The sequence below is a fragment of the Felis catus genome, chromosome A3 (genome assembly GCF_018350175.1).
Source record: "Felis catus isolate Fca126 chromosome A3, F.catus_Fca126_mat1.0, whole genome shotgun sequence".
Classification (NCBI taxonomy): domain Eukaryota; kingdom Metazoa; phylum Chordata; class Mammalia; order Carnivora; family Felidae; genus Felis; species Felis catus.
In genome coordinates, this window is record NC_058370.1 from 102,093,244 (window position 1) to 102,106,494 (window position 13,251).

At 51.8% G+C, this 13,251-nt stretch overlaps 1 protein-coding gene across 10 annotated transcripts in view; it reads left to right on the forward strand.

The window, feature by feature from the left end:
• The first annotated feature begins 1,493 nt into the window (after positions 1-1,493).
• PAX8 (paired box 8) overlaps positions 1,494-13,251 on the forward strand; it is a 59,768-nt gene continuing 48,010 nt past the window's right edge. For 3 of the 10 annotated variants that reach the window (XM_045054545.1, XM_045054550.1, XM_045054547.1), the window contains exon 1: positions 1,961-2,071. Coding sequence is in view for 1 of the 10 variants with exons in the window: in XM_019827558.3 (XP_019683117.2) it covers positions 2,047-2,071 (25 nt within the window). In the remaining 9 variants the exon portion in view is untranslated. Of the gene's footprint in view, positions 1,622-1,960; positions 2,072-13,251 lie in introns of those variants that run through there. The other 7 variants (XM_045054543.1, XM_045054551.1, XM_019827558.3 and 4 more) reach the window with 6 other exon arrangements.

Consider the following 13,251-nt stretch of genomic DNA (forward strand, 5'->3'; position numbering starts at 1 on the left):
CAGAAGCAGGGCGGGCACTAGAGTAGCCCACTGGCCCACAGTGTCATCAGTGGGACCCGTGCTGAGTTCCACGTCCATCCCAACACCCTTCCTTGGTCTTCTCTCTCCAGGGGATCTGACCAGAGAAGCGCTGCATCTGGACATTTGGAAACCACGGAGCAATTTTAAATAACAATTTTGGAGAAAGCTTTAAGACAATAAAGCACCTGTTGTTTTTGTTTACAGCTTGACTTACAGATGTGGAGGATTCATTTAGGGACATGCATGTTCTTCCTCTTTTCACAAAGTGATTAAATTCTACTAAATCGAGCAAGCCTGGGTGGGGGGAGGAAGCGGATTAACATGAAAGATTTTTTTTTTCATTAACAAAAATCATGTGGTTTTTTACACACAGGCACACATACACTTGTGCGTGCACACACACACACGTCCCCGTGAATAACGCCCTTCCTGTGCCCCTTCCTTCCTCTCTCACTCCGGCATCTCTGGCCTCTGTGTCCCAGAGCAGTCCCTCCAGGCCAGGGAGTTGTGCTCCTGAGTCTGGCCATCTGGTCTGAAACTGGGGAGCATCCAGGCCCTGCCCTCCCAGCCTACAGATGTGCCAAGACATTTGTCTGCCCACACAATCTTCCCTGGACCCAGCCTCTTGGACAGAAAAGAAAATCTGTGAAGAAAGAGAGGGCCGCTCATTCCCCCCCAAAACACCCCTTCCTATCCACACCCAGGCCCCCGACTCCCAAGGCTGCTGATCCCCACAGACAAGGCCAGAGGTCAGCTCAGTCCTGTCCCTTTCTGACACCCATGTTGAAGTCAGACCTAGACCCTCACTGCCCGCCCTCTGAACTCTTCTACCAAGTTCAAACTCCACGAGGAGCAAGAAGGAAGGCTGGCTGGTGGCTATGTGTGTTTGGCAGGAGGGGAATCCCTGTTGAATAGGCTCTGGGACCATTTTCATTAGCCTCATAATGTGAGGGTGTGGTTCCCGGCTGGGTGATATGGAGGGAATGGGTTCAGGGGCTGTTCAGGGAAGGAGTCCACACCAGTGGTGACAAGGTGGGACCCTCATATCTCCAGCCCTATTTGCAGGCTTCTACCTTAAGAAACAGGCTTAAAAAGAACAGTTCCCCATCTACGAAAGAAAAGGCTGCTTCCCTAGAGCGGAGCAGGGGTGAGAGGAAGGTTGCAGGGGATCACAGAGAAACTGTTTCTCCCACTCTGACGGTCAGTGACCCCAGGAGGACCCAGAGCTCCTCATCGTCAGGCTCTGAGGCCTCCATGTCCCCACTCCTCTAATATTTCCAGGCCCGCTGAGTTCGGGCTCAGCTGCCTCCCTCTCCCCTCTCCGCTGGAAACAGAAGCTCCGGCGAATGTTTCTAACTCCTGAGTCCACTCAGCCATGTCCCCCTTGCAAAATCCTCCCCTTCCCGCACCCCCCTGCACCCAGCCAGCCAATCCGAGGCCTGCGAGCCTCTCCAGACCCATCTCTCAGGGCCCTGGCGGGATAAAACCGGGCGGCGATGCCGGGTGGATGGGAACAAACTTCAGAAGGAGGAGAGACGCAGGGCCCAGGGCACCCTCGCGAGCGGACCCAGGCGTTGAGGGCCTGCGGCCGGCTGGCCAGGTATGCTGTCCAGGGGTTGGCTGAAAGCTGACGGGGAGAGCGGTGAGAAGGGAGAGGGTCCAAGGAAGGCTGGCAGCCTTTCCTCTCCTAAGTTAAACTGGATAAGGCCGAGGCCACAGAGGAGGAGGGCACCCAGGCTGGAGTTTGGGGCTTCCCCAGCGGACACCCAATCCCTGAGCCTCCGGGCAAACGTGTGTTAGGTAGCCGGGCTGAGGTGGGCCACCCTTCGCCTAAAAATCCTCCGACTCCTGCCACATGATGAGAGCCTAAGGGACAGGGCCTGGGGAGGAGGCATAAGCAGGGCACAGCGAATCTTACGCCCCTTCCCCTGGGTCTGTACAGGGCAGCTGCGTGGCGGCGGGCGCGGCGGGGACCGGCGTGAGGAAGCCCTGAGCCCTCGGCGGGCTGCGAGCGACTCCCCGGCGATGCCTCACAACTCCATCAGATCCGGTAAGGACGCGGCGTTGCCGGGACCCCGGAGCCCCCGCGTCGCCGTGCGTCCGTGCGTGCGCTCGGGTCGGTGGGGCTGGGGAGCTTACGCTCCGGGCTCGTGGGACCCACCTGCGTGGGGACGCAGCTGGGGGCGCCGCCGGCCTAGCTCTCCGCTGCGGCCATCGCGCCGTTCTCAGGCCCCGAGGTCCCCCTCGGCCCGGCGAGCCGCCCTCCCCAGGCCTTGGTTTCTGCGGACCACACGGAGCGGTGAGGAGCTCTCCGTGCGGGTCAGAGGGGTGTCTGTCCCTCGCGCCCCACCCCCGTCTTGCACGGCCCATTAGAATGGACACCCTGTGCGCTCTCAGGCCCCGCGCCGCCCCCGACCTCTAAGCCCTTGTTCCGGGTGTGCGCAGCTCTTGCCGGTGGCTGCCCCGGCGGGACCGTGAGCCCCGCGCACCCCTCAAGCCAGCGGGAAAGGAGCCCGCGGTCAGGGGCCTGGGGGCCTCTGAGTGCCCTCGGCTGCTCCCGGACTCCTCCTGGCCGACCCTGGGGCAGGCGGGGAGCCGCGCGCGGGGCGTCCGGCCTGCGAGCACTGGGCTGCCCGCGGGGCCGAACCCCCTCCCCGGCGGCGTCCCGGCCCAGGGCCTTCCAAAGCGCTCGGGGTCCTCGGCCGCGGCGCCTGCTCTCCCCTGCCTCCTGACCCAGGCCCCGGGTTGGAGGGTGCGGGGGAGGGGGGGAGGTGTGTACGGAGACGGAGGCCCGGGGTCGGGGCGGGCGGGCGGACGCGGTGGGCACCGCCGCCCCGGCGCGCAGCAAGTGTGGACGGCGGGCAGAGGCGCGGCCCGGCCCGCGGTGATGGATGGAGCCGGGCCGGCCGCGGGGAAGGCGATTTATGGGGCCAGGGCGCAGCGCTATCGATTTGGGCCGGCGAAGTGAGAGGAAATCAATATTTCAGATGAATTCTCGGCGAATATGAAGTCCCGCTCGGCAAACGGGACATTTGTTATAATAAGCAGGGTCGGATCGGGCGCGGCGCGCGGCTGAGATCTCTATTTAGCCGAGAGCGCGAGCTTCGCCGCGCAGCCTCGGGTCCCGGGGCCGAGGCTGCACGACACGGGGTGCGGGGAACCCCGCAGGGCGCCGGAAGGTTGCTCGTCCTGGTTTGCTCCAGGTTGGGAGACGGAGTCGGCGGTACCCTGCCTCCCCACCCTGGTCCCCCTGGGAGAGCGGGGCCACAGCCATCCCGGCCGCCCTCTGCGAGCGCGGGGCCGCTTTCGGGGCACCGAGCCGAGACCTCGCGGCCCTTTCCGGGAGCGGCGGGGTCAGCAAGCCAGGGAACCGAGCGGAGATGCCTGGCACCCCTTGCCCAGCCGCGCCCAGGCGCCGCGCGCTTCTTGACCACTTTCTGAAGCTGCAACCAGGCTTTAGCCCCTCAGTCATTAGCCAAACCGGGGTACAATACCGGACGTCGCCCCTGCCTCGGGATCAGGACAGTCTCCGAGGCCGAGCGCTCAGCGCCTAGTGCCCCAACCTGTACCAGCCTGGTCCCGGCCCCTTCCGCTCGGTTCCCGATTCCATCTCCCCCCCGCCCGCAGCCCGACCTTCCCCTGACCTTTCAGGCTCCGGTAGGAGTGGGTGCTCTTGGACCTCGAATTTACCTTGCTGCGCCAGACCCCTTTCCCTCTGTCGCTGCTAGAAATAAGACGATGTCACGGTCCCTTATGTTGGCTTGATTTTGTTCTCGCTACTTATTTTCATTCTAGAAGCACTCATTAGAATAAATGGGGCTAAAAGAAGGAAAGAAATAAAAGGACACCATTTATTTTTACTTTGTTTTTAATCAGCAACAGGCCCAGAAGATGAGAGAGGCCCCTTCTCCACTAGCTCAGATGCAAATTGTCCTTGGGTTTGGGGAGAGAGCCATCCACTCCCTGGCAGGGCCAGGGCAGAGGTATTTTTCCGTTTGAGGAAGGCAGAGGGACTTCTTCTAAACCTTCCCCCAAACAAATAAAGAGATAAAGCTGCAAGGAAGGAAAATGAGCCTTTCTCCTTTAGTTTAATTTAATGCTAATTGAACAGAAGAAAACTGCCTAAAACATAGCTCAAACGTTTCGAGGCTATCCCATTTCTTTTCTAAATCCTCTCTGGAAAACCTGAGCCAGAGACCTGCGTCTCTCTCATCAGTTCACTTAACACTGTTGCTTATATTTAAAGATAAATTCATAAGCTGACGCCTCCCGTTTTTATAAGCCCATTTCTCTCAGGCTTTAGCAGCTTCCCTCTTTGCCCGGGACACTTCCTTTCTGAGTTCGGCTTTGCCTGGAAAGCTGCCATTTAAGTTTTTCCGTAGAACAGAATCCCGAGGTGCAGGCGGCCACGGGGCTTTTCGCGGGAGCGAGGCCCAGCGCACCGTTTCCAAAAACCGGAGACGCCCCAGGAAAGTTTTCTGCGCGGCCTCTGCCCACCTGGCCGCTGCAGCTCACCCTCGGCTCGCTCTCCTCACTCTTGGCTGATCTTGCTGTGGAGAGAGGTCTTCATTTTTTTCCTACAGCTTTATTCTGAAAGGATGTGGAGAGCGCATAGGGAGTTATTCTGATGCGCGCTGGACAGCAATGGGCTGAACGTTTTGTAAAATCTACTGGGAATTTTGTAGCATCAGGGAACAAAGATCCTGTAAAGCAAAACCGTTTTTTAAAACCGTTTTAAGATAAGTGCCACATAAATATTAAAATGAAAATAATACTACATCGGCGAGGAAAAGAGTTCAGTAAAAGCAAGCAAGTTTGATTAAAAGTTATGTGCAATTAATTTGCAGCAACCCTCTACCCCAGCTGCTGAAAATAGGTTATTCAAGTGGTAAAATGAGACTTAAGATCCAGGAGGAACGTGCCTCTGACTTCCTAGATCTGAGATGCAAAGCCCTGTTCCTCTAGGTTTTCGAAAGGAGGAAAGGGGACCAAATGCATTTGGGAAGGATCTGTTTTCTTCCCAGGTTTCTTGCCTGGGTTGAAAACAAGGTCTCCGGATGGAAAACAGTCTCTAGGAACATAAAGAGGTATTGGGGTTCCTCAATTCATCTTTGTTTCGAGATGTTCCATCCTCCCGCCCTCCTCAATGCAAGTTAATTAGGAGATAATTTAGCTACCTTGTGAATTAGTTTTAAGATAAGTATCTTTTCAAGCTTTTGTCACTTTAATTGCTCCGCTGATTGATAAGAAGTAATTATTTCTAATTGACATTTTTTTGATGTCTATTGGAAGCATTTATTTGGGACCTTTTTGGGGTGGAAGAAAAGTTAATTAATTTTATCAGTCGATACCCAAAAGACTGTGCCTAATTTTGCTGAAGAGGACAAAGGAAGTGAAAGAAACCACAACAAAAAAGTCAGTCTCACGAAATATTAATGATTGCACAATTTTTATTCCAAGGAGAGCATCTCCCAATATAATAATATGTCAAAACTTTCTATTTATGGCTTCAAGCCTTGGATTTTAACAGGGCACATGTTTAATGGGTATATATTTTCCCATGGGTATCCTCACAATCCTTGTATATGCTGACTTCATTTTGGAGGTTACTGTGCTTTGTAATTAATTTTTGTGAGCGGTAAAATCAGTAGAACTCAGTATGCTCAGATTACACGGCATCATTTTCGTAAGAGATAATTGTAAGAAAGATTTACTAATCGTCATCCCTGTTTTGTAATTATTGATAGAGTTGGGTATGAAGGTGAAACTTTGCTTCGGTGACATGCCTTTTCATACTTGAACCTCGGAGTAAACAGTTTAATCATTCACATCATCCAGAATACTTACTCTGAAAGAGAAAGAAAGGAAAGAATCAAGAGAAAAAGGCACTGAAAGGAGGCAAGGGGGGAGGGGGAGGAGAGAGAGAGAGGGAGAAAGTGGCTGGGGAGAATAAAAATGAAAGAAGTTATTTCAGCAGTGAAGATAGCCAGGTGCACAGGACCTGGGTCATTCAATATAAGAAAATGGAGATTCTACTTCAAAACACATCCTTTTGAACAGGGATCTCTACCATATTCCCTAAGTTACCCCTAAACACCACTGGAAGCTCCCCACTTTTCTATGCATAAAACGAAGCAGGATTTTCAGCAGCCAGCTGGTCTGGCTCTTGGGTGTCTAGATACAAAAGTCTTGATGTGATGTCCATAAAAAGGAAGCCAGAAAATACGCACTGTGCTAGGGCACGGTGGGGGGGGGGGGGGTGGTGCTTATAAAGAGATTTGAGTGTTGTTTATTTTTATTATTAAAGCCCCTGTGATCTTCACTCCTAGCTGTATACCCATAAGCTCTCCATAGATAGACTTGTGACTCACTGACATAGGAAAACGTTTCCACACAAACCCAAACTGGAGACACACACTTGCCCACACTCACGCACAGCTGAAATGAAAGAAACTCAATCAGACAAGATGCCCTCCTGTCAGGTTAATTTCAGCCAGTGCCTTTTTCAATCATTTATGTATAAAATCTTGTCTGCTTTTAACGATGTTTCTCCCAGATTACGTGGAGCTGCAAGAATGAGGAAACATTTCAAATGAAAAAAGAAATTTAAGACGTACAAACATTAGATAATATCACATACCAATCTCACTATTAGTGAAACTGAAAAAATATATAAATAATGCAAAAAAAATCAGCAAGGGAGAGTTTAGTAATGGAAAATTCCCCTGCAATTAAATGAAACAGTAATTTAGTAGAGATATGCCTGAATGAATTAGCATTTATTAATTGGTTCTCATAAAAACAATTTGTGTGCGTGTTTCGGGGGGGGGGTAGATATTTAAAGTATTTCTTTTTCATAGGAAAAGTTCCTCAACTATTCCTATCAAATTATGTAGTGACCACATTCTCTTTTGTGAAAAATCCCAATTCTATCACTGGTGAATTTCACCTGCACACAAAGAGTGTGGGGTGAGGGAGATGAGCCCCTTTAAATCAGAAGAATGAAGCTGGTCCCCTCTTCTCTTGGGACATTTCCAAGTGTGAAACCAATGGGAAAACACATTGGCAGGGGCTGTTATGCTTAGACACATCCAAACCTGGTCCTGAGCAGACTCCCAGGTGACCCATCTCCCCTGGGGCAGGACTAACCCAGGCAGGCAGAGGAGGCTGCTTTGTGGCTGTGCCCCCCACCCGCCCCAGCCTGCTCCAGCATCCTCGCCAGCTCAGGCAGGAACTGCAGTTTGTAATCTCAGCGAGGAGCTTGCTAGGGTTGACTGGTGCACGGATGTGTTTACTTTCTCTCGCCACAGTTGGTCTGTCTTCAGTCCTAAGCATTTTAAAGCTGCTCTATTTATCAGTCCAAGAGGTGCCGAGTTCTCAGTTGCGCTGAGAAAGCTTTGAGCTCTGTGGTTCTGAGTACACAAGGAGCCAAAAGATAAAAGAAACGATTTCATTTAAGAAAAAAAAGATGATTGTAAAAGGAGAGGACAAGAGAATGCACCCCTATTCAAGACCGCAGTTTGCTTTTGTTTTAGTTGAAACTCGGGGAACAGCTGAGTCACTGGCCCCCACCAGCCCCCACTCCCTTCAGAGATAGAACCTGGGGATGTAAAACACCCTGTAAAAGTGGGGAGAATGCACCCCCATACTCAGAGTTCTTTGGGGGAGTGATTCTTTCTGGGTTCAGATGAGAATACTTCAGCCTGGGGTTCTTTTGAGAAGGGGTTAGAAGATATTCTGCCTAGGAAATCTGTGTGGTGACTGCTTTCTGCAGGGGTGCTAGATATTTCTTTTTGGGGGAAGAAATAGAGAGCAACAATCCAGGGGTCTCCTGGTTCCCAAAAACTCCACTATCCCAGGCCAATCCCAGTTCTTTCAGTCCATCTCAGTGATTCAGATGGAATCTCTGGGTCAGGGTTGGGTAGGCAAAAGCATCCACTCTTCCTTATTTATCTGTGGTCATGGCACTCTCTTAAGTGGATCTTTGAGGGTCTTAACTATTTCCTCAAGTCCAGAGTTAGGGCTGACAAGCCTCTTTCGGTTTTTTGAAAGCCCCTCTCGATCTCACCCTTGGCCAGGTGGGGACACGATGAGCAAATGTCTCTTACACGGGCCATGGGCCAGAAAAATCTTCACAGGAATCTTTCTATTAAACCCACAATTCATGTCACTGAGTCTGGGCTTTACCTTGACCGGGGCTCCTTCCCCAGGAATGGGCCTGGGCAGAAATCAGCATCTCCTTACTAAGGCATATCCAAGATCAAGGGGCCAGAAGCTCAGCAGAGTTGCCCCCAGTTGCATGTGGGTCCTGTTTCTGTGTTCATTCCCAGGATCCACCCCTAGTCCTGAATGCCGCAGAAGATGCCCTGTCTTGCTAAGCCTCAGCACAGCCAGCCAGCCCATAGCTGCTTCAGCTCTGCAAGTGCCCCTCTCATATTCAAAGAAAGAGAAGTAATACGCAAAGAGCTCAGCACACCCTGGCACTTAGTGAGCCCTCAGTAAATGAGAGCTGTGTTAGTATCTTCAAGGGCTGTCATTGGTATGGTGTTCCACTGGAGAGGGCACATCATCCTCCAGTTTAATTCCCAGGACTCTGCCAGGTAGTTATTGTTATTGACATTTTTCAGAAGAGAAGGGACCTGAGAGAGGCTGATCTGACTCCATGCCCCCCTTCTCCCCCGCACCCCTTTCCCAAAGTCCAGCTCATCCAAACTCCCTGTGGCATTGGATGGTTCGTGCCCGCAGCTCTGCCTGGATCTTCGGCCAGGTCCCCTGGTGAGAAAATACAGGGCCTATGCAATAGCAACGGTGATGGTGACAGGCAGGGCCTTCAGTCTACCAGCTTGTTCTCCTCATCAGAGTCCCTAATTCTCCAGCTCAGTTAGGATAGATCCTTTTTCAGTGCAGTTCTCGATCTTCCCATCTGCACAACGGGAGAAGTGGCGTCGAACTGGATGTCCCTCCTGGAGGTCGCTGTGAGGAGGAAGGAAATGATCAGCCACTAGGAAAGGCAGAAAGAGGGGGCTTTCTTTTAACGCATGCCCCCAAGGCTCCCACATTTCCACCTGCACCAAAAAAGGGGACAGCTATACTCCGGCATCTCAATAAATCATAGGCCAACAAGGAACTTAGTCCCTTGGCATCCCAAACCACACTTGGCCTCCCGACGTGGGTCCACTGTAGAGACTAATGAGTTAGTGGGTGTGATGGGAGTTTTAGAGTCAGGGGACACCGCTGGTGCCCCATCCACAGGCAGCCAGTGCTGAGCACTTGAGGTGCCCCGTCTCATTTTCCCAAGTTTAGGTTCATTCCCTCTGCTGGGTCCCTCTCACTCAGGGGTTCAAAACCATATCGTCTGCTCCTTCAGAGCCACCTCCGTGGTTCAACTTGTAACATTAGCCGGTCCCGGGTTTAATTTTAACGTTTTCACTCTTCGCTGTGAGAACAGCTGCCCAGCTCCTGAGCTGGTTGCCTTTCTCGGATAAAAACCCATCTGTAGTTTAAGCAGAGAGATTGAGAAAGAAAAAAAGCATTGTTTTCTCTCCCTTCTTTTAACTCTTTTCTTTCTCCTCCCGTCTTCAGCCTCGATGCCCATCAGTTTTTCTCTTGCACTTGTTCTCCTAAGTGGCCTTGGAGTGACCTGAGTAGTTAGTGCTAATTAGTCCACTGGGACATATTGTCGCTGTCAGACCAGCACAGCGGAGAGGTCGGGAGCTGGTTGGGTGACACATCTAAGAAATAGCTTAATCTGCTGTCATCATGTGAACTGCATGTTTGCACACCCAGGGCCCTCTGTGTGTGTTGCTTTTTTGATCCCTCAGCTGCCCCAGGAGGACAGCAGAACTATTATTCTTAGAATAAACTCCAGGGCCAGGAGGTGTCAAGAGGGCGAGGGAGTTTGAAATCACTGTGAAGCCAGGGCCCTGTGGCAGCCTCCCCGTCTCTACAGGCAGCAGAAGGGGCTATGCCTTGGAGGCTTTGCCTGTCCTCACCTTGCTGTTTTCTTCCTGTGTGATCTTAGGCAAGTCAGTTGTCTCTCTGGGCTTGAGTTTCCTCATGTGTATAAAATAAAAAGATGTTGTGGGGCTTCTAGAAAGTTCTGAAAGTAAAACCAGTATCCCCACCTGGCACATAGCAACTACTGAAGAATTTTTTTTAAATTTTTTTTTTTAACGTTTATTTATTTTTGAGACAGAGAGAGACAGAGCATGAACGTGGGAGGGTCAGAGAAAGAGGGAGACACAGAATCTGAAACAGGCTCCAGGCTCTGAACTGTCAGCACGGAGCCCGACGTGGGGCTCGAACTCATGGACCGCAAGATGATGACCTGAGCCAAAGTTGGACCCTCAACCGACTGAGCCACCCAGGCGCCCCTTTTTTTAATTTAAAAAAAATTTTTTTAATGTTTATTTATTTTTGACAGAGAGAGAGACAGAGCATGAGCGGGGGAGGGGCAGAGAGAGAGAGAGAGGGAAACACAGAATCCGAAGCAGGCTCCAGGCTCTGAGCTGTCAGCACAGAGCCCAATGCAGGGCTTGAACTCACAGACCGCGAGATCATGACCCGAGTTGAAGTCAGACGCTCAACCCACTGAGCCACCCAGACACCTCCAATTTTTTTTTTCCTGCTTCATACACTGGTCACCAGGGAGGAGAGTCTCCAAAAATTCTCCAGGGCAGGTGCCCAAACATGACATTGTTTTAGTATTTCCTGTGAAACTCTCCGTGAGTAACTTGATACCCAGCCTTTAAACTTTGTTCCTGTTAAAATTTAGGACAGATCTTTCACGAATTCCAGGTGGACAAAATAAGAGGCCTACGACCCAGGGGTGTTGGATTAAATGAAAAGACACATGGGAAGCACTGACTCAGGCCCCCATGGCCATTATCAACGGGGACCGCCACTCACTCTGGAAAATGATTCTTTAATCCATTTTACCAGAAAACCCAGTCATGGGGAAACGCTAGAATGGGCTATCTGTGGACTTTATGTCCGAATCCAGAACGTTCTAGAATTTTCGTAGAATTTAGAGTCTTAGAGGGAAGATGAGTCGAAGTGGTGTGCAGCTATCCTGTGTGTGTAGTAAGAGAGGACCACGGGAGGACATGTCTTGGTACTTGTTCTTGACGGACACAAAGCCATACATTTATCTTCAAAAAGTTAAAATTCACTAATCTCTTTTTCTCTCTCCCTCCCTCCACCCCACCCCCATCTTATATTTTCCTGCTTTGTATAATAATCATCCAGCTTTGTCACAACAGCAAACCCTGATTGACATTGATTGATTGATTGATTGATTGATTTTTAATTTTAGGATGATGAGACAAGCATGTTTGTAAGCAAGGAACTTAGAAACAGCTTTTTTTTAAAAAAAGATTTTTTAACACTTATGTATTTTTGAGAGACACACAGAGAGAGACAGAGCACAAGTGGGGGAGGGGCAGAGAGAGAAGGAGAGACAGAATCTGAAGCAGGCTCCAGGCTCTCAGCTGTCAGCACAGAGCCCGACCCGGGGCTCGAACTGAGGCAGGGCTCGAACTCGTGGACTGTGAGATCATGACCTGAGCCAAAGTCGGATAACAACCTACTGAGCCACCCAGGCGCCCAACCCTGCTTGACATTTGAAATTAGCTGAGCACCAAAATCACTGACGCCAGCTCTGTTTGGTCGTCTCCTCTGACACTGAGATCATGTCAGAGCGCTGTCAAAATGGAGGTGGCAAGAATGGGGCAACCTCTTGACAGGTCCTTGGGCATCTGGCTGTGACTTTGAGGTGGAAACAAGGGGGGGGGGGTGGAGATGAGGATGGGAGGGAGAATGTCAGGGCAGGAAAGGTACTAGAGTCAAGCTAGGAGCCAACGGGAACCCAAGGGTCGGCCTTTTAATTCAATGTAACAAGCCCTGGTGGAGGGCCACCTGCCACGTGCAGGGCACCAGGCCAGCAATGGTGGCATTCACTGCCTCAGTAGTGAAGGTAAATACAGGGGTGGTTCTCACTCCAGTGGGCAGCTGGAGTCTTGTGATTCCCTGTCCACGTCACTGCCGACAACAGATAAACCTCATTTGGCCTTCTTGAGTCTAGTTGGTCCCCGGAGCACATGTTCCAGAGAGGCAGCACGTGAGCCTGTGGCGGCTCAACCAGCTCTGTGGGGGTCTGCCCTAGGACTCTGGAGTGGGGTGACTGGCTGGCTCATGGCAAAACGTCGCCCTTCTGCAGGTGCAAATGCCATGGAGATGTGCCCACTTCTGCTAACTCAAAATGCTTGCCAGACACTTCTGACGCATATCCCCCACACCTTCAGAGATGTGCAGACTTCAAAGGATTTCCCTTCTAGGCCTCCCATCTCGTTGACAGTGTGACAGTGTGACAGGACAAGTAGGGACAGTGTCCCTGTATTCTGTGACCTTATGACAGTGCTCCACACCAGGGAGATCCCTGTGCCCCCCAAGCGTCCCCTCTCCTGCTGGCCACAGAGCTGTCCGGACAGGTGTCCCTAACTATGACAAGCCCGTCCGGACCTCAGGGCTCACCCTCTGGCAGGTGAGACCTGCTCTCGAGAGTCCTGATGGTAGTGACACGGGTGCTGTCCTGATTGCTTTCTCACAGTTGCATTCCTGGCTGGCTGGATCCTGTTGGTTGGAAGGTCTCCATCTCCCCGAGAGGTCTGAGGCCAGGAGCGCATCGTGCCCCTGCCCACTCTGCTGTCTGTCCCCACCTCCCTGGAAGTCACTGTCTGTACCGCAGCATGCACACAATTGCGCACAGCCTTCTATTGTTTGCAGACAGTTTTGTGTGAGTTCGCCAATCTGCTCCACGTCGACGGCGCCCATCTTGAGGCCAGGGAGCCCATGTCTCTCCTTGCTGGAAGGCAGAAGGGAGCCCCAAAGGAACTGGCCTTGGGGATTTTGAGTCCCCCTTTCAACCTCTTACACCTGCAGAAAAGTAGACTCAAGGTTCCTGTCTCGGCAGGCTGCTGTGGGGACTGGCTGACCTCGCGGCTGGCGAAGCACTTAGTCGGGGGTTCCCCACATCCCAGCCATCCTCCACCAGCCCAGCTCCAACGCCACCCACCCCTAAAGCCTTCCCTCCTCTCCACCCCTTTCCCAGGGCCCCCTAGACCTTTACTTTTATGGTATGTTTTACAGTCTGCTTTGTAAAGAAATATTTCTGTGACTCATGCCTTCTAGATTTGACCTACCTGAACACCTGTGAGTGGGTAGGCCTCCCAT